We start from the raw sequence: 20,685 nt of genomic DNA, 5'->3' as shown, positions 1-20,685 counted from the left end.
TTTCTTGTATGTAGGAATGTCGGTTCAGAAATGTATGGATGTGTGCGCATATTCTTTATCAACATGAACGCATCTTTGTGAAATTTGATTTGGAGACACATCACATGCACATACACACATCACAAATTTAGAATGAGCAACAAGCAAAAACATTTGCTGTGAATGTCAGGAACTGACAGATGTCTTTGTTTTCAACTTCAACACTTAACCCTTTCACCACCAGTCAGTTTAGAGTACAAAATTCCCTTGTGGAATAAACACAGAGAAGACAGTGCCTAAGAATAGCTGGGGGTTCCCTCTGCGATGTATAGAAAATATGGCTTATCCTACCACCAAACATTAAGAGCAGTAGGTTCATGGATAACAGACCAGTGAATGGTCACCTTTCAGTGACATGGGTCTTCTTCCACGCCTGTGCATTAATGCGAGCTTGGCGGTGAAAGGGTTAAAAGAAACAGCGAGACCTGTCTCCTTTACCCAAAAGGAAGGTATCGGGAAAACTGGTTTGAATTTACCAGAACAGAACATGTGCTTTCAAGCAGAAATTTCTTGTTTACCAGTGATGTTCTGAAACTGTTTTGATCTGAAAGTAATACTCTGGCACTGGGCAGGCATTTTTAAAAGTGTTTTCTTTTTAGACTGTCCAATTCTTCTGAAGTCCACCACTCCCTCGCTTTCTGTTCCTTCTGACCCCCTCTCTCTCTTTGTTTCTCTGTCTTCCCCCTACCCCAAACCCTTCTCTCTCTTTGTTTCTCTTTTTCTCATCCTTCTTTATCTGTCTTCTTCTCCCCCCACCTCACAAAAGATACGATGAATTGCTAAAAAAAACTGTAGCATTTTCCAATACATCTCCAGTACAGGGAAAAGATTTGTTCGGCATACTGATGACAGAAAATGAAGATGTGATACTTTCACTTGCAAAATATGTATCTGAGGCAATAAATATACAGAAAATGTCCATTACTGGTCCCCATGCTCATTAATCAATTAAAAATTAGCATGGGTTCTGTGAGGAAAAAAGCATAGATGAAAAGGAAGGGCTGCATTTGGATGGTCAATCTTGACGTTGTAATTATTTGATGTGTTTGCATTGATATGATGTGTGTCGATGTTACATGCATTAATATTTATGATTTATCTGTACTTTGTTTTCTGTGTACTGTCCCAACCTTGGAGACGAACAACTGAAAATGAGCGACTGTCACATGTACTTTAAGCTTATGTCAAAGTGCCAAAGTGTTGCAAATCTCTTATTAGTTTATGTTGTTTCAATTCTTTTTTTTTTTTTTTTTTTGACTCACTTGTGTAAACAAAGTAAGTCTATGTTTTAACCCGGTGTTCGGTTGTCTGTGTGTGTGTCTGTGTGTCCGTGGTAAACTTTCACATTGACATTTTCTCTGCAAATACTTTGTCAGTTGACACCAAATTAGGCATAAAAATAGGAAAAATTCAGTTCTTTCTAGTCATCTTGTTTAAAACAATACTGCACCTCTGGGATGGGCACAAAAAAATAGATAATGAAGCCTAATTATATGCAAACTGCATTTACTGTTACATTTATATTTTTTGTATTCTCAAAACTTGGCTTTTTGATCTGATATTCTGACCCAACAACAAGAGCAGTCATTATTATCATTTTTTGTCCAAACAGGAACTTCTTTTGCTAAGCATGGAAGTTTTATTTATTTTGCAAATGTTTTGGTACAGATTGTAAAAAAGGGAAATTACTCTGTAATTAATGCTAGGGGACTTAATTTGCTTTAAACCGATCTTTCTCATCTTAAACATTACATTTTGAAATTATACTCAATACATAAAAAGCTTGGATTTTTTTTAAAAAGTGCATCACAAGTGAGTCTTGAAGGCCTTGCTTCTCTTGTTTCCTTTCTGTTCCATTTGATCTATTTTGCACCATTTTGTTCTGATTAGTATGTACTATGTCAGCAGAGTTTTTCAGCTAATGACATTAAACATTTTAGTGTTCAGTGTTCTCCCCCCCACCCACCCCACCCCCAACCTCCTCTATCTCTCTTTGTTTTTTGTTTCTCAGTCTGTATGAATTATTATCCTGTTCTCTTTCACCCCCCTGTGCAGCCATTCTTCCTTGGTGTGAATTATTATCCTGTTCTCTTTCACCCCCCCTGTGCAGCCATTCTTCCTTGGTGTTTGTTTCCCACTGTTCTCTATCTTCCTTCCTTCCTTCCTTTCTGACTCTGGATGCGAGAAAGACAGTTGGTTTTGGTAGATCTGTGTACGAGCTGTGCAACTTCAGCTTATTATCATATGACATGATTTGAATAGCTGTTCTGCTTTTCTCTGTTTCGAAGCAGTCAGCTTTTCTTGTCTTTTGTCTTTATTTTGCTTTTCATTGATTTATTGGTATATTTCTCATCTCCTTATATGCTTTGATGTCATATATGATAATCAGGAGGGGAAAAAAATCAGTGATTGAGTGAACAGTGAATGTGTGTGTGGTTGGTTGGTTGCTTGGTTCCTTTATTTGTAAAGACTCTAGTATCTGTTAGACATATTTGTAAAGACTCTAGTATCTGTTAGACATATTTAGGGAGACACACTTTATAATATTTGCATGCATGCTTGGAGCATAAATTTGCACTGTATTTCACTGCTTCTTTCTGCCACAAATGCAAGGAAATCCAGCTTGCAAATGAAGAAACAGATTACATTTGTTGTTAGAAATTTGAGAAAAACATATCAGTGTTTTCATAGTGATTGAGCAGACAGTTGTCCACATTACTTGTGATAACAAACTTCTGGGTTATATGGAGTAAAGAATTATTCAGTTAGCATTCTTGATATGACCTTGTGTAATACTACCTTCTTGGAATGAAAAGCTGGACCTGTTGCAGATAATCATTGTGAATGCTCATTCTGTGCTTTTCCTCAAAGGTGAAATAATAAAAGAAATCAATTCACACGCTCACTGCAAACAGACATCATGACACCACTCATCACTTGCATAGATCATTAGATCATAGATGAGACAAGATGTCAGAATTCAGATTATCAGATTTGCCTTATCAGTTCAGAACAAATGGGTTAGGTACAGGGTTTAATAATTGTTCATGCACAAATCAGAATTTTAATCCATAATTTGCTTACAGTGTACTTCATGTTTTAAAACAAACAAATCAAACACCCTCACACATGCAAATACATCCAGACAAAAAGATCTGTGGGGCTTTGAATTTGATTGAGTTTCCCGATGTCCTGCACACACACGCACACACACACACACTCACATGCACACACGCACACACAGATATGTATGCTTACCAGCACCAGAAAGTGTTGTAAATGTGGACCACTGCAAACTGCTGTGTCCAACACTAGCACTTCTTTGTCCTCTTTCTTGTCTCCTGCAACTTGTCAGGACAACCCTCAGTCCAGTTCCATCACTCTCCTGTAATTAAGATATGTGTATCTTGATCATCATCTTCCTTTCTGTCGCTCTCTCAGTCACTCTGTGATCTATCTCTGTCTCTGTCTGTCTGTCTCTCTCTCTGTCTTCTCTCTCCACCACCTCACTCTCTCAAACATTGAACATGCATAAATTCAGATTCAGTTTGAATAGTACAAAGATGGAAAAAAAAAAAAAAAAAAAAAAAATTGATGGTGTTTTCTCTCTACTAGGCTTTGTCCATCACTAAGAAATAGATTGTGTAAATAATGACTTCAGGTTATGGATTCCAGAAGTAATCGTAAATAAGAGTAAGCAGATAGGTAAAGGGGAGGTGGGAGGGGGTACACTTTTCCCCAGAAATCTATCATTTCACATTGTCCTCAAAGTTGTGCAAGGAAACACTTGAATTTTTTAAAAAACAACAAAAAAACAACAACAACAACCTTGTTTCTTGATGGAAACGCCTAGCAGTTTAACTTGTGGAAGAATTTTTAATCATTGATTGGAATTAATATTTAAAAAAAAGAAAAAAAAGGTAACTGTGAGGATTGTGACTTTTCACGGCAGATTTTTTTTTTTAGAAGAAAATCTCACACTTAAAAAAGAATCTTTTTGTTGTTTCATACCCATATAAAAGTTTTTACTTGTTTAAAAAAAAAACATTGAAAAATACAGCTGACAGCTTTATTAAATGAAATTAGCAAACAAAGCAAGTGAGAACATGAAACAAGAATTTATATAATCCTTTACTAAACACATTGATGGACTGTAGAACATGAAACAAGAATTTATATACCGGTAATCCTTTACTAAACACATTGATGGACTGTAGAACATGAAACAAGAATTTATATACCGGTAATCCTTTACTAAACACATTGATGGACTGTAGAACATGAAACAAGAATTTATGTACCGGTAATCCTTTACTAAACACATTGATGGACTGTAGAACATGAAACTAAACACATTGATGGACTGTAGAACGTGAAACAAGAATTTATATACAGGTAATCCTTTACTAAACACATTTGATGGATTGTATACTTTCTTTTCTTTCTTTTTAATCTTTAGAATTAGAAATAATCCGAGCCATGATTGTGTGTTTTAGGTCAGTGTACATCTTGTTTTGGGGATTGTATTGACAACTTTGTTACATACAGTTTAACCTAATCGTGATCATTTTGAGAGTTTCTGAATATCTGATTCCATATTTATGCCTGCTCTGTGATGAAGATGGTGAGACTGCAGTGCATTCTAAGTCTGCTTGACGTTATGAATTTTCAGCTCACAAGACAAATCCAGGACATATTTTCTTTCTTTTTTCCACTGTATTGGAACAGCATGCTCTAAGTGTGCCAGTAAACTTACTTGCACAGCATGTGGTCATGTTAATGTTAATGATAACAGAATGTAATTATGTGACAATGGTAATGATGGTTGATGCATTGAATATAAATGAACACTGACGTACATGGATACGTTTTTCCAATTATAACTTAGTGTGTGTGTATGCATGTAAATATAAAGGAACACATACTTCCACTAATTGAATCCTGAACACCCTCTCAAAGCTTGTTATAAAAAAAAAAGTAATTTTTTGTATTCATCAAATTATTGATGACTATACACATGAATGTGTGCATTGGTGTATGTACACACTTATATGCACGCACACACACACACACATGCATGATTTCACATGCACACGCGAGCATGCACACACGCGCGCGCGCGCGCGCACACACACACACACACACACACACACAAACACATTGGCATGCATGCATTAATAGCATGTGGTCAGTTATACACATATCTGTTTACTTCCTTGGTTTATATGTATAATGAACCTTTTTTGGGTACTGTGTACAGTTGTTTTCCATACTTCTCCAAAATTAAAGAGTTTTGGGGAGTGAGTGTGATTTTCAGAATCATGTATTTAATTGCTGTAATAAGTGGTTTTATTTTTCTAAGACTGTAAGAGGCAGAACTAGAGTTCATGTGGAAGGGTGGTTTTCTCTTCAAAATAGCCGAGGTTGCATGACATTTAGCATGCAGGAAGCCTGTTTTGCGACCATGGACTGCTTGCACCAGGAAAGTTATATTACTTTCTGTAGTGTCGAAGATGTAGACAAAAGGAAATATATCTGTGTGACAAGGATAATGAATCAAGGTGAAAAATGATGAGAGCAAAAATCATTGACAGGGAAATAAGGAATGATGCTGGAAAAGTTTGAATCTGTCACGTAAGACTGGCTTGGAGAGGCATTTTATGCACTGCATATTTAGAGTGCTGAACTTTCTGTTTCTGTTAATGAAAACACAATCTTCTGTGTACAGGTAGACAGGTCTTCATAATCACCAGAGAGACACAGATATGCATGCATTTGTGCTCAACTCATGTTTGCATGCATTGTGTGTAAACGTCCTTTGTGAACACATGTTTTACTTTGTATGAACAGTACACACATGTGTTGTGCTTCCATGCATTCATGGACTGTGCAAATATTGACAAACACACACATACACATACACATAAGCATTTCCTGTACACACACACATACACACACACACACACACTCATGCACACTCATCCTCTCTCTCTCTCTCTCACACACACACACACAGAGTTCTTGAATGGGACATGTTTGTCTGACAGGGTGCCTTATCAATGCCACTGATCGCCTGGGAAACACAGCTCTACATGTCGCTGCTCGTTACGGCCATGAGCTACTCATATCAACTCTGCTTGACAAAGGAGCTGACCCAATGCAGTATGTTCATAGTCTGTGTGTACAAGTGTGAGTGGGCAGCAGAGACAGAATGAAGGAAGGTGTGTTTTTGTACGTGTGACAGTAAAGATGTGTTGAGTGTGGCACTGAGACAGCGGCAGATTAACCTTGGTGTGACTGTGTATGTGTTTACAAATGGGATGGGTTTGCTTGTATTCTGCCTGTTCTGCCCTATGGCATGTAGGGCAGCAATGAAGAACTGCCACTCTTGTCTGTTTTGGGCCAGTCTCTGAATGGTGCTCCAGGTGTGCTTCAGGGTCTTGAGTTTTTCAGCTGTTCTGCGCCAGGTGTTCTTTGGCCCTTCCCCTCCTTGCCTACTTTGTGGTGTCCGCTGAAAGGCTGTCCAGATGATGTCATCTTACTCTCTTCCCATGATGTGTCCAGTTCATTTCCACTGTCTCCTCATGAGGATGGTCTCCATGTTCTCTTGATTGTACTGGGCAAGTTGTATATTGGAAATCTTATTGGACCAGAAGATTCACAAGATTCTTTGGAGTTTTGTATGGAAAAATGACAACTTTGTTATGTCACTCTCAGTTGTCCTCCAGCATTCTGAGCCATAGAGCAGTGTTGAAAGTACACAACTCTGGTACATTCCAGGCTCGGTATTGATGTTGTATTGGGGGGGAGGGGGGGGGGGTCTCCACATGTTCGGTATTCTGAAGATTATTCTGACCTTGCTGAGATGGCTCTGTGTGTCACTGCCTGCTCCCTCTTCATATCTGACAGCACTGCCCTGGTATGTATGGGAGGATCTGTTCCATTTACTTGGATTGGTGTTAGGAATGTTCAGTGTCATCAGCTCTGTTTTCTTCTGGCTGATCTTCAGGCCTGTTTCCTGTGCAAAGGTGCTGAGATGGGTTGGCCTTTCTTGCATGTTATGATGATTATGGGAGACTGGTGTCTGGTTGTTTGTAAGGTCAAGATCTTCCAGTGTTGGAGAGGAGAGTCCATCTGATTACTTCTTGGTTGATCTTCAGTTGTTATTAGAGTTGTGCTGACATAATGTATCCTTGCCTCACTCTTGTCTTTACACCTAGAAACTGTGTTCACTGTTTCCTTCTTTGCAAGTGAAATGAGTGTGTGTGACATGAGTGTGAAATTGAGCGATGGTCAGCAGCGTTGGAGTGATTCTACTGGAAAGGTGCAGGTGATTGGGCAGCCCCCATGCCCCTCCCCCCCCTCTTCTCCCCCCAAAAGAAAAGAAATATGTATGAGTGTGTTTGCTTGAGTGCTTGAACCTTTGAAATTGTGTCTGTGAGTATATCTCAATGACTTTATCAGTTCCAGCAGCGGGTGGAGAGTCTGGTGACAGGGTGAATCTGTTTGTCGATGAACAGTGTTACTATTGCTGCATAGGTAGATTGGAGTTGGAGCTGTGGCCATATACAAGATAATTGTTTGAGACAGTAAAGAATGTAAAAATATCCAGAGCAAGGTTCTGTGAACTGAAGAATTTTTAGATTATTGCGTTTTTAGATGTACTGGAGCACAGGTTGCATGAACAAAGATGGCTGCTTCATATTAAGTGGATGGGGGTTAATATATCTAAGGGAGGTTACTAGCTGTAGTTAGTTTCACTTTCGTCTGCTCTGGTGGTGTAGTATTTTGCACAGGACAGAAATCTCACCCCTGCCGGAGTCTGCACTGGTGGGGCAGGGTAAGTATGTTATAATGAAACGTAATTTCATGGGAAAAGATTTCCTTTTGTGTTATACCAGACGAGGTTACGCTGGCATGCTGCCGATCCATGCAGCTGCCCTGAATGGCTATGTGGACTGCGTTAGGAAACTGCGTGCGGCCATGCCTGCCATCGACATCAACATACCAGATGACTATGGTCGTACATGTCTCCATGGTGCTGCCTGCAGTGGGTGAGTCTTGTTTGTTCTACTGCAGTCTCTCCTGTGCTTCTCCGTGCTTCTCCGGGAAATACAGTGGGGCGGAGTTTTCAGTGACTACTCATGATCTTAACTCTACCATTCTGTAAGCAACTGCAAGGATAATGCCTTTTGTGTGTAGTTCTTCTTCATGTGCTGGCCTAAGTGAAAGTTTTGCCCAATTTCCACCAGTATTATAAAGTCAGACATGTACCACACTGTGATTGAAATATTTCTTGTGCATTTACTATATAGTTCGTATATCCTTGGAGTTGCTTTTCATCCTGTAAAGGAAAGTGTATGTGACAGATTTTTAATCTGAAATTTTCATCATCTTAATACTTAACTCTGAATCATCTTGTGTGGTTATGACATCATGATTCTGCAATAATAAATCATTCTGTCATTAATCATTTTCCAGAATAACAGTCTCCTTTCTTTGAGTATCACTTAGCATATATATTAGCCTTTTCTGGTTTTCCTGTTTCTTTTACATTGAATAGTGAATTTGATTATTCAGTTATGTCTTATAGTGCTAACAATTTGTATGTCTGTAAATGCAGTACTCCAGATTTGGATACCTTATATGTCTGTAAATGCAGTGCTCAGGTTTGGATACCTTATCTATCTGGTTTCTTTTTATTCTATACTGTTCCTGTTCTTTGAGGTGTGCAGTGTCAAGGATAAGAGAACTGTATTTTGTAAGAGTTCAAGAAATGTGACAGTATTTGAGTGGGTATTTGACAGATTAACATGGAAAAAAAAGTTGTGTGAATGAGATTATGGATTATTAATTAAGGATGAAATGTTGAGGGCAGCCTATCAGCCCTCCTAGTTTGATGCTTTGTCAGTGCTAGTACTTTGCAGCTTATGTTTGCTTTTATGATTGCAATTTCTTCTCTTTTTTTTATGTCAACAGGTAATTATAAAATCAGTCACACTTTTAACTAGTCAGCATTGAACTGTTGTTTCAAGTTGATACTTCAGAGCTGAATCTGAAAAAAAAAGAGAAAGAAAAAGATGAATTAGTAAAACTTTGAAAATATATTGAAAAGATAAAAAAAAAAACAACTTTTTCTTGCTTTGGAGACAAGCTACAGCTTAGAGAGGGCTGGGAGGTTGCATGGATTCGTTATTTCTTTGAATGGGGATGAGAAGAATTGACTGGAAGATCAGAGTTACATGCCATGATGTATTTCTGCCTTTGGCAGGGGATTTTTGTGTGTGTTTTTAGACTTCAAGCATTCTGATCATCCCAAAACGCCTTTTAAAATCTGAAGCAACTGCTTGAGTTCTGATCTTTTGCAGTGTTTGTGGGAATATATCTGGATGTTCCTTATCAGACCAGGAAATTCAGGCTTTAGCGGTTGTGATTAACGGAGAGCGCAACCATATCATTGAAAGGTAAAGTGGTATGAATCAGTAAGTCAGGACAACAAAAGAAACCTTTTTATTTTTTGTACATCTCATTCACATAGTTTGTGTCAGGAACAGATTTCCCCCTCTTTGTGATTTTCTTGAACTTCCTCATTGTCTCTGATTATAAATGGGGTTTATGACTGGTAAGGTTATAATGTTACAGTGACATTAGTTTTGTTATGTATTCAAAAAGATTTTTTTTTTAAACCCACCCAAAACAGCTTATTTTACTTACAATAGTTGTTTTGAGCTTTGGGGGAAATTGGGTTGCAGTGCACACACACACATGCCTTGCTCTTTTCGCATTGCATGAAATGAATTACATTGGTATTTATGTATACAAGTGTCAGTTTTTAGATACTTTATTTTTTAGAAAGCTAGTATGTTGTGTTGTGAGAATTTTTTTTAAACTGTCATTGTAATCTTTTATTTTTACTACTTTACCGCGGAGAGATGAATTAAAAAAAATCTTTAATAGCATTGAATGTTATCAGTTGCTCGTGTGTTTTTTCTCTGCAACATTTTGCTTTCTTTGTGCAGTTGAGATTTGCATGCCCTTTGGATAACTATGATTTTGGGCAAGAACATTGGTTCTTGTTGTTATTTGCTATCATAGATAAATCAAAACATCCATAAATAAGCAAAAATATGTGCATTATTTATAAGTAAACCATGTGGTGTGCTTGCGCTACTGGTAAGAAATCATAAGAAAAAGAACAAGACTGCGATAAACGTATTTGAAGTTAACATGAATATGTTTCAGCCTTTTTTCTTTCTTTTTTTTTTTTTTAGTATATGCAAAACCATCATTGATGTAACCATATTTACAGCAAGGCTAAGAGCAAAGGATGAGAATTGGCATAAGTACAAATGGGATGCCCGGACATGGACATAGATGCACACATGCTGGCATGCATGCATACACTTACACACTCACACATACACACACACACACACACACACACACACACACACACACACACATGATCTTTGACAGTCTCTCAGACCTGCCAACTGCTGTTGAGTATAGCATGTTACACCAAGTTTCAGAATGCTATGCTGCTATGGTTTCATTTCATAAAAAAAAGCTATGTTTAGGTAGCAAAAATCAAGCGAGTGACTTTCTTTTTTTCTTTTTTTTTAATGAAAAGAAAATTGAAACAAAGAGCAAATTGAGTGAAATGGGGATAATCAAGCTGTGGTGTCTGTGGCAAGTTTTCATTTTTTAAAAACTCCTGATCGGTCTGACCCAGTCGTAGCTCAGTTTATATACATATATTTCCATGTATGTTCTGGAGAGAGCTGTAGTTGATACATACTTTTCACTTGGCTCCAGTTTGTTTGGGGGGGGGGGGGGGAATAAAAAGCAATTGGCATCAACTTCAAACGAACAGCACACAGTGATACGGTGAAGCTTTTATCTGACCATGTTCATTATTCTTCTGGACTTCAAAGCCAGACTCTGGTTCTTCACCTAACCATTTTGCCTGTATTTCAGTTTCTGTGTCATGTGTTGAACAAGCGTTAGGAGTTTTTGCTATGAAATATCCAAGACCAGAGACAGTTCGGAAGGAACAGACTGAAACTATGATACTCATGACTGTACAATTTGACTGGATATTTAAACCGTGAAATGCTGATTTGATCTGTGCAGTCTGCCTTTTTGCAGAAACTTGCACATTCAGGCACAAAACGTTCGGTTTCTACAGAATCTTGTGTGTGAGCAAAAGATATTATTTTGGTCTTTTGATGTTTTTTTTTTTTTTTTTTTTCAAGAAAGAAAAGAGAAATCTGCATCTTTTTCATTTGTGGGCTGCAGCTCCCACGTTCACTCGTATGTACACGAGTGGGCTTATACGTGTATGACCGGTTTTTACCCTGCCATGTAGGCAGCCAAAATCAGGGGTAGAGATCTGTATGATATTTATCCTTCAATAAAAAATAGTACCGGCTACCTTCCACACTCCACTCGGTCACTCACACCCCTGTTATTCAGTCAGTTTGGTCTTTTCCCGCTGTTCTGTGATTGCCAGTCATGATAATGGGAAAGTAACGCATTGTGTATACTCTTGTGGCTTGTTATGCTTTCTGCTGCTCCCAGACACACAGTTTTGCTGCTCTCAAGTCTCATTAGGAGTTGGCAGGTCTGGTCTCTTAGCTAAAAACCAGGGTACATTGGTGGTAGTATTTCTTTGAGTTGTGAGTGAGTTTATCACACACACTAGTCTTTTAAAAGGAAAGAAACAAATACAAAATCTGATGTTGGAAGGTAGAAAGTATGTAGATATGTTTATATGTGAATAAGTGCCTTTTTTTTCCTATGAAATTAAGAGAGAGAGCAAAAAATTTATTTATATTTTTCAGGGAATTTTTTTAAAGTCTATGATAGAAATTAGGAATAGGTGATGATATTTAATAATTCAATTATTACCATTAATTTACCATTTCAGAAAATGTTGCATATATATTTTTTTTTAATATTCCAGTATTTTATCGCCTAATGTATTCTCAGTTTGAAGATTTATCTGTCCATGGAAAGCAAAGATAAGCAGAAAAGTTAAACATGATTTTGTTAAAGTGAGTCTGTTCTCATCCTGTTCTGTTATCCTTGACAACATTTTTGGGGGGACAGTGTACCAAGGTGTCACAATAAGGATAGTGACAGTTTTCTGTCATCTTGTTGCTCTTACCTTCATTAACCTGCTGGACTAATCAGCTGTCGATCTTGCAGTTCAACACACTTCTCAGTGCTGTTGATTTGGGAGGCTTCAGTTTGGTGTGATTAACTACTTTTTTCTCTGTATGACTATCTGTTCGTTTGTGTTTGTCTGTTTGTTTCTCTGTCTGTCTGTCTCTCTCTCTCTCTGTCTCTCTGTCTGTGTCTGTCTGTCTGTCTGTCTCTCTCTCTCCCTACCCTGCCTTTCTCTTTTTCTGTGTATCTTTTTAAGTCTCTGTCTGAAGGTCACATCTATGATTATCTCTCATCGTTTATGTACTTAAGCTGTCTGCCTATATGTACTTAGTCTGTCTGCCTATCTGTTTTTGGTGGGTTTTGTTCGGTTGGTTTTTTTGTTTGTTTGTTTGTTTTGTTTGCTTGTCATCACTCTGACCAGCTAACACTTGTTCTCCTAATAACTGTATTTACAGTCTTTGTCTTTTCCTGTCAGCTGTAGTACCACCCCTTCACTCCTGCAACCCCTCCTCCACTGCACTTTGTTCTCTATCTCCGCTTGTCTGGGTTACTGCAAGGAGACACTTTTGTGTACTTTGCCTGTCTTGAGCTGAAGATAAATCGAAGGAAAGTTGTGCAGAAGATCATACATTTATTGTTATATTTGGACATGTATATAGACTGATATAGGTTGTGCTCTTTGTGTGGTGGTTTAATGTGAATTTGAAAATCGAAGGTTGAAGTTGACCAGAATGAAGTTGTCAAGCACTGGGTTTAAGTAAGACAAATTATAGTGTACCAGAAGAGTTGTTATCATTGGAGGTTAGCAACAGGGTTTACAGTGTGCAAGAATAAATTTGTTAGCTACGGAGGTAAGCAAAAGCATGGTGCTCTGTCTCTCATCTTTGTTTTCAGTCAGTTGGTGCCTTGTCTCTCATCTTTGTTTACAGTCAGGTTTTTTTTTTTAATGAAGCTATCAGCTGGCACTGCTAATTTGTTATGAAATAATATGAAGTTTAAAAAGTTTTGGTGAAAACAGGGATAGTTTAACAAATTTTATACTCTCAATTCTGCAAGTTCATTGTCTGCATTTTGCTCCTCTTTTTTTGTTTTGTTGTTGTTGTTTTTTTTGTGTGTGTGAACAGTTTTCAGCTTGAAAACATAGGCTTTGTCACTGTTCTACCCTGTTAAATGTCAGTATGCGTGTGTTCTGTTGTTATAATCGTCACTGTATATGATATCCAGTAATATTTTACTAGTGTGAATATTAAGACAATCCAGAAAGGAAAACAAACATGTTCATCCCATGATATCATCTTGATTTTTGCTGAAAGCCGAGTGAAAAAACATTTGAAATTTTAGTTGATTTTTGTTTTCCAGTCAATAGTATGATAATTGTAGGAGACCTGATGCCAATGCCTGCCCTTACTCTCTTTCCGTTTCTGCTTGCCGCCTTTATGTGTGACTTGTGCTGATAAAAAAACATTTTCAGTGTTCATGCTGATCAGAACTCGAAGCTTATGTGATACAGTTCACAGAATGCATGTTTCTTTGTCATATAGACAGAGCAACAAGAATCATTCTCTCTCTCTCTCTCTCTCTTTTCATCTTCATTTTTTTCAAATTAAAGGAAAATTCAGGATCCCTTTAGACTTCAAATTGCCTGTTGAGGCTGTGATTGTGTGAGAGTGCATCTGTGACCAGATTTGAATTTGACAAGCTCATTCTCCTTTTCTTTTTATTTCTTTGATTTGATTTTCATTTTTATTAATTTTAAATATTGGCTGATTGCCACCTTCATGTACGAATCATCATAAACAGTAGGAACATGTGGAAGAGATAAGCAAATATGCCAGATCTATCTGTCTCTTAACATAAGCATAAAAAAGGTTAATAAACCGCAGATTAAAATGAAGAGAAAGGTGTTACAGCTGTGTGTGAAAATCATGTGTTTCTTATCAGTGATGTTGAAACACACAGTGCTTTAGAGTGACCTGCATCACCAGTTTCTTTCACCCTTGCTTCTGATGTTGTGTGGATTGTCTTGGTGTCACCGGAGATAGAAAAGAGAGATAAACCACTCGCGGCAGGCCCCTTCTTACTGTCTATAACAGTGCTGAAGCCGTTTTGGGGCACACACGCAGTGCGGAAGGGTGGGGGTAAATCACCCTTTCCTTCCCCACCCGAAGGAAACTGGTCGGTTCTGACGGTTCAGCTGCAGTAAAGCAAAAGTTAAGTTATGCCTGGAATTTCCCACGTGTAGTAAGATTCGCTGTATACAATGAAAACCGATTCATTTTTGCTTGGTTTTTAGCACGTTTGCATCTGCTTGAATGTAGATGCCCCCATAAAACATAAAACACATATTCAGCTCTGTCTCTCTTCTAACATCTGTCTATACATACATACATACATACATGAATACATACATACATAATTTCATATAGATCTATCAGTATGTAAATCTAAATCTATCTATATGTACATAATCATATATATAATTCATATATATACGGACGCTTCATGTTGCCCGAGCAGACCGTTGTATTGTGCTCTTTCTCTCTCTCTAAGTCTCTGTCTCTGTCTCTGTCTCTGTCTCTCTCTCTCTCTCTCTCTCTCTCTCTCTCTCTCGGGAGTTTTACATGGCTGTTAAAAGCATCTACGATTCTGTACTTGTATGTGTTCGTGACAAAGGTATTTATTCAGACTTTTTTCAGTGTCCAAGAGGGGTTAAACAAGGTTGTATGCTAAGCTCACAGCTGTTTTCCTTTTTCATCAGTGAATTGGCAGTGGAGTTATCAAAGAAGGGGAGACATGGAATACAAATGATACCTGGCGCAACAGATTTGCTCTTAATGCTATTTGCTGATGATGTTGTTCTCTTGTCTGACACACCCATAGGGTTACAAAATCAATTAAATGCCCTTAAGCAAGAAACAGACAGACTACAACAAACAGTGAATCTCGATAAGACCAATATTATAGTTTTCCGCAATGGAGGTCATCTTTCGACTCGTGAAAAATGGTGCTGTGGTGATAGGGAAATAAAAGTAACCAATACATATAAATATTTAGGAATGTTATTCACAACAAAATTGAGTTTGACATCTGCGTGGGATGAAGCAAACAGAAAAGGGAAAAAAGGTGTAATCCAAATTATAAAATCACTCAGGAGACTGCGTTCGACTGACGCTTTCCCTTAGTTTGGGCGGGGCAAAGGCAGCTCATGAATAATGAATGCGTGTCGCGGCGCAGGCTGCCTGGCTTCAGCAATTTCTGCAAGTGGTTTATCTCTCTTTTCTAATCTCCGGTGTCACTCAGTTAGCCTTAGAATTGTGTCTAGTATTTTTGGCTTGACTGACATTTTCTTCTTCTTTTTTTTTTTTTCTTTTTTTTTAAATGTCTTTTTTGTTGTGCTTAAGCCTTTAGAATTTTTGTCTTGTTATAATATGTGATTTTAGTTAGTGAGTCGTTATGGTCACCATTGTCATCATTTTTTTTTTTTTTTTTTTTTTTAATTCTTTCTTTTCGAAATAAGTTTTTTTGTTTAGTTACAGAATGCACATGCTCTCCCCCCACTACCTGCACTGTAGTTGCACATGGCTTGTTGTCTTTCTTTTTTGTAGTTCATCATTAGTTCCTGTCAAATCCATCAACATGCAAATAAAAACAAAGCCATAGCATTCAACTCTTATTTTTGAGTTATCCCAGACCCATCAAATAGGTGTGAGGTACTGATAGAATTAGAAATTTCAGGTAAATTTCAAGGATTACTTTGAGTGTTTGTCTTTTGACAGGGAAGCAGAGCCTTTTAGTTTTGTCTTTTTACACATTTTTTTAACACCCATTCCTGTAAGTGATTGAGCAGTTAATTCATTATCTGCTGATTAGTGAAATGTCTGCAAGAGTCATGTCCCTTGAAATTGTTTATTCACAGTCATGAGGGTATGAAAAGAAAATTGTTCATTTGGTCATGATCAGGAACAGAAGCACGACTTCCATATTGAAAAAAAAACAAACTTTTCCGTTACATTTTCCCCCCAGAAATAACCAGTTTACTGATTAACGTGCATAAACAGTGTGAGCCTGTATAATCATTAAACAGGGGAGAACCAGGAAGGTGGTTTGGGTGTGTGAAGGGGGTGGATAAAATTCTGGTCTTAAGATGATACCAAAAGGTAAACATTAAGGAAGAACACGGCAGCATACATGTCTAATGCATCCTGAACACTTCTCCGATGGCCATGACTCTTATCCCTGTGTCACAGATAGATGTTAAAAAATATTTTAAAAAATAGATGTGTACGGTATGCAAGACCACATGTATCTTTCCATTTTATCCACTTTATTCGTTTTTGTTCCATGGTGTCTCCTTCCTCTAAGCCTCTCACTGAGTCCTTCACACACACACCCTTCTTCCTACCTTGTTTGTTGGCAGGTGAATGATAATTCAGCATGGTAACTTCATTATGCTTGGTCTTCTTGTTGATAGTTGTCTGTCTACGTGTGAAGATACATTTTGTGTGTTCGTTTATGGTTAATCAGCCATCCGATGAGCTTGAATCATTCTTCATTTTCTGGGAACTTGAAAAGGAGGAAGACAAATAGTTTTGGTTTTCAAAAGTTGCCAGTGAAGAAGAGGGGGGTGGGGGGGGGGTGTAATTTCTAAGCCCATTTCTGACAAGACCAGAGTGATCATGAGTAATCACTATATGACACTTATTTCTGTTACGTCAGTCAGGTATGAATGATTAATCAGATACAAGAAAGAAAAGAAAAAAGATTATGATAAGGGCGATATAGAAGAAAGAAAAGTGTTTTTTTTGTTTTTTTCAACAGAAGGGAAAAAGGGAGGGGTTGGATGTGGAGGTTAGTTATTAGAATTTGAGGCTTTATATCTGAGCGAGTGTTCAAGATTTATTCAGATTTTATGTTGTTTTATTTCAAGAACAAGATCTGTCGTTGAATCGTTATAGTGTGCACTGAAGATGAACCTGAGGGGAGAGAAGAAAACAGTTCTCATTTAGCCATAAAACCAATGGTCTTGTCAAGGCTATGAAGTCTCAGAACAGTTTTAAATGACCGAACTTGCAAATAATGGTGGCACTGACCACAAGGAAAATTGACAACTGTTTTTGTGTTTGTGTAGGTAGAGATCATGCCATCTTTTTCACTCGATTGATAGACTCTGTTGCAGTCTGAGTCTATAGCATGCAGAGCAAATATATGATTGTAGTAGTAGAACAATCAGTTCAGAGTGGACATAATTGGCCGTGAAATGTATGTGTTTGTGATCGAAAACAGGAACTGTATTGTAGGAATCTGTTTTACACGCATGTTTCAGTTTACTTTAGATATTTGGCTTCTGTTTACTGTGATTTATATGTCATATGCCTTTTTCTTGAAAAAAAGATTGTTTACAAGAGAAATATACCGTTTTGAAATGTACATTTAGGTATATTTTTTTTAGTGATTTGTTAGTCTCTATTGTGACATTGTGCCACATCACAATCGGTCATTGGCTGAATAAATCATTAATCTCACAAAATCATTCAGTGCATAGTTTAATGAGTCAGTCAGTTCCAGTCACAAAATGCAGCACAACATTTATCTGAAAAAGACCAGTCAACAGAGAGGAAATAGCTTATCCACCGTCATGGAGATTTGATCCTCAGTGTGCCCATGCAGGCCAATATTTGTATGTGATAAAAGTGAAAGTAGAAAAGGCTCCAATCCTCAACTGTATCTTGCAGTATTTTTTTAGTGAAAACAGAAGCGGAAAATGCTTTAAGTCATCTTCGGGTCAGCGATGGAACAGGTTACTTCTTGGTGGTTGGAAAATTTTCTCAGGTTGAAGATTTTTTAATTTTTACATTTTTTTTTTTTTTTAGTGAAGCTTAATAGTTAGGCCTAAACATATTGGAATGTCATGTTCAGGCCCAGCCATTTAGATATGATATCAAGAACAAAACTATGACTTGCAGGACCAGTCATTCAGATTATAAAAAAATGTGGGACTGTTACCTTTGACATGGACTAGTTTGTTCTGATAGTGATGGACTGTCACTTTTTTCTTTTTTTTTTTGAAGTGCTGGAATGTACCCTCAAACAGCAACAAGTAAAAGTTCAAAGACAGTTTAAAAACAAAACAACAACAAAAATTAAGACTGACTTTTTTCTTAGCAGACAATGAAACCCCGGTTTAAAAAAAAAAAACACCAAAAAAGAGCTTGACAAAGAAAAGAAGACCGAAAGTATCTAAATTCAGACTTCAAAAGACAAGAAGTACTCTGTATGATGTATAATGCTGCTGTCAGGGGAGGGGGGGGGGGGGGTAATATGCACTTCTAAAGACTTCATTTTCAAGCAGGGAAAGATTGACAGAGACAAATCCCAGTGTTACACATTACTTAAGAGTTATGGTGACAGTGTGAGGGAAAAGAGGTGCAGTGTGTGGTGTGACCGGGAGCTGTGGTTGTTTCCAGGAAGGTGGAGTGTGTAGAGTACTTGCTGACAGAAGGGGGAGATATCAACATGCAGGATGCAGAGGGCAGGTAAGGGGGTGTTGGATGTGTGTCTCAGGTGCAGCGTCAGGTAGACAGTTCTTTGAATGCTTCGTGTATTCTGTGTGTGTGTGTGCAAGTGAAAGAATCTCTGAATTTTGTTATTTGTGTGTGCACATTTGTGCGTGTGTGTGGTATTCATGTGTGCGTGCATTTCTTTGTGAGTTTATGTGTTCCTCTGTGTGTGTGTGTGAAATTAATGCAACCTGTTGGAGCAAAGCATGTGTGTTTGTGTATATGTGTGTGTTCTTTGTGTCAAAAAGAAAATGATTTCTTTGATGTTGATACTTTTTCCTGCCAGATCATTTATTTAAGTGTTACGTTACTAAGATAAGAAAATTGTGTACTGAATCATAGAAATGCAAACACAATTTGTGAAGTTAACCCATGGACTCTATTGTTTACAGCCCACTTAATTACAAAAAAAAAACCCCATCTCTAGGCTTTGTATGAATAAAATATAATCTGCCTTTTGGTCAGTCTGAACCAACCATAAATGTATTGAAGTTCTCAAAACTGTCCAGAACTCGCCGTCAGCAGTCACACTTTGACAAATGTTTGGTACTTCTTGTTTCCCTCCCTCCGTCCTTTTTTTCCTCAGTCACCTCCTCACTCAGTCTCCTAAACCCTAAACCTGTAAGTCTTGTCACTGTGGTGTGGTGAGTGTGACGATAGCAGCTCTGTGGTTGCAGGATCCCTCTGCATTACGCGGCTGCCAACGTGCACCAGCAGTGTGTTCACATCCTGCTCAATGTGGGATCCAACGTCAATCTGACAGACGGCCATGGCTGCACGGCACTGCACTACGCTGCTGCTGCTGATGTGGACGCCAAGTGAGGGGGCGGGTGGGAGGGGCGGTGGGGGGAGGGTTGGACTGGAGGGCAGGGGTGGTGTTGTGTTGTAGTCATGTCAAGGAATGCTGGGGTTGTTTATAACACACGCACACACACACACAGACATTGCCTCATCCCCATATACTAGGTCGCACATGCACACACTTACATACACACACACACACACACACACACACACACACACACACTCACTCACTCACTCACTCACTCACTCACATCCTTATCATAATTGTGCAGAATCCTTTCTCTTTTTTTTTGTTTTTTTGTTTTGTTTTTGTTTGTTTTTGTTTTCTGTGCACATCTATTAAATACTGAAGACGTACTGTATTATTGGTTTTTAGAGTGGTGGAACTGCTTTTGCAACATGACGCTCGGCCTGGTATCCGTGACAACGAAGGTTACAATGCTGTCCATTATGCTGCTTTGAAAGGACACAGGCTGGCTCTGGAAATGGTCAGATGGCCCTTTTGTCTGTCCTTATTCATCTATCTGTGTGTCTGTGTGTGTGTGCGTGTGCATTTGTCTGCCATGGTTTTTTTTCTCTCTTAAGCTCTTTCTCTTTCCCACCTGTCTTACCTCTGATTCTGTCAGTAGTAAGAGTAATATTATGTAGCTGGTTATTAGTACTGTACTTTACTTGTAAAAACCCAAAGCAGAACAATGAAAACAGAAACAAACAAAAAAACAGAGCAGAAACATTTTTATAAGACTGGAAACTGGAATCACAAGAGAAATAAAGTGTATACTGTCAGAGCACTTTTGAAGGCCAGAGCTGAATCAGATTGACAAAGCTTGCAGCTTCATCCATGAAACTGGCGTTCAACAGCAGAGAATGTGTTGGCCAGAACATTTTGATATATGAGGAGTGAGGCACAGGAGTTGTGAATTGCTGGAGGAACCAAGCTGGCAAAAGACACATCATCACTGAAGATGAAGAACAGAAAGACAGGAAGGATTCTGCTGATTGAAATATTTTTTTAATTTAAAAATAAAAATAAAATGCACCTGGTACTTTATTCTGTTTTTACCTCTGGCAGTCAGTGGAAAGAGTTCAGCTAAGAAGTTGTTGTCGTTTTTTT

General features: G+C 38.1%; 1 protein-coding gene across 5 annotated transcripts in view; it reads left to right on the top strand.

The window, feature by feature from the left end:
• The window catches only part of LOC143299064 (uncharacterized), a 60,664-nt gene that overhangs the window by 19,282 nt on the left and 20,697 nt on the right, over window positions 1-20,685 (top strand). For 3 of the 5 annotated variants that reach the window (XM_076612182.1, XM_076612167.1, XM_076612174.1), the window contains exons 9-14: window positions 6,087-6,201; window positions 7,941-8,093; window positions 9,408-9,503; window positions 18,675-18,743; window positions 19,445-19,585; window positions 19,948-20,059. In XM_076612182.1, coding sequence (XP_076468297.1) covers window positions 6,087-6,201; window positions 7,941-8,093; window positions 9,408-9,503; window positions 18,675-18,743; window positions 19,445-19,585; window positions 19,948-20,059 — 686 coding nt within the window. The remainder of the gene's footprint in view (window positions 1-6,086; window positions 6,202-7,940; window positions 8,094-9,407; window positions 9,504-18,674; window positions 18,744-19,444; window positions 19,586-19,947; window positions 20,060-20,685) is intronic. The other 2 variants (XM_076612198.1, XM_076612189.1) reach the window with 1 other exon arrangement.

Source organism: Babylonia areolata, chromosome 2, assembly GCF_041734735.1.
Source record: "Babylonia areolata isolate BAREFJ2019XMU chromosome 2, ASM4173473v1, whole genome shotgun sequence".
Lineage (NCBI taxonomy): Eukaryota > Metazoa > Mollusca > Gastropoda > Neogastropoda > Buccinidae > Babylonia > Babylonia areolata.
The sequence above is the reverse complement of the archived record's forward strand: the minus strand, read 5'-3'. Positions and strand labels throughout refer to the sequence as shown.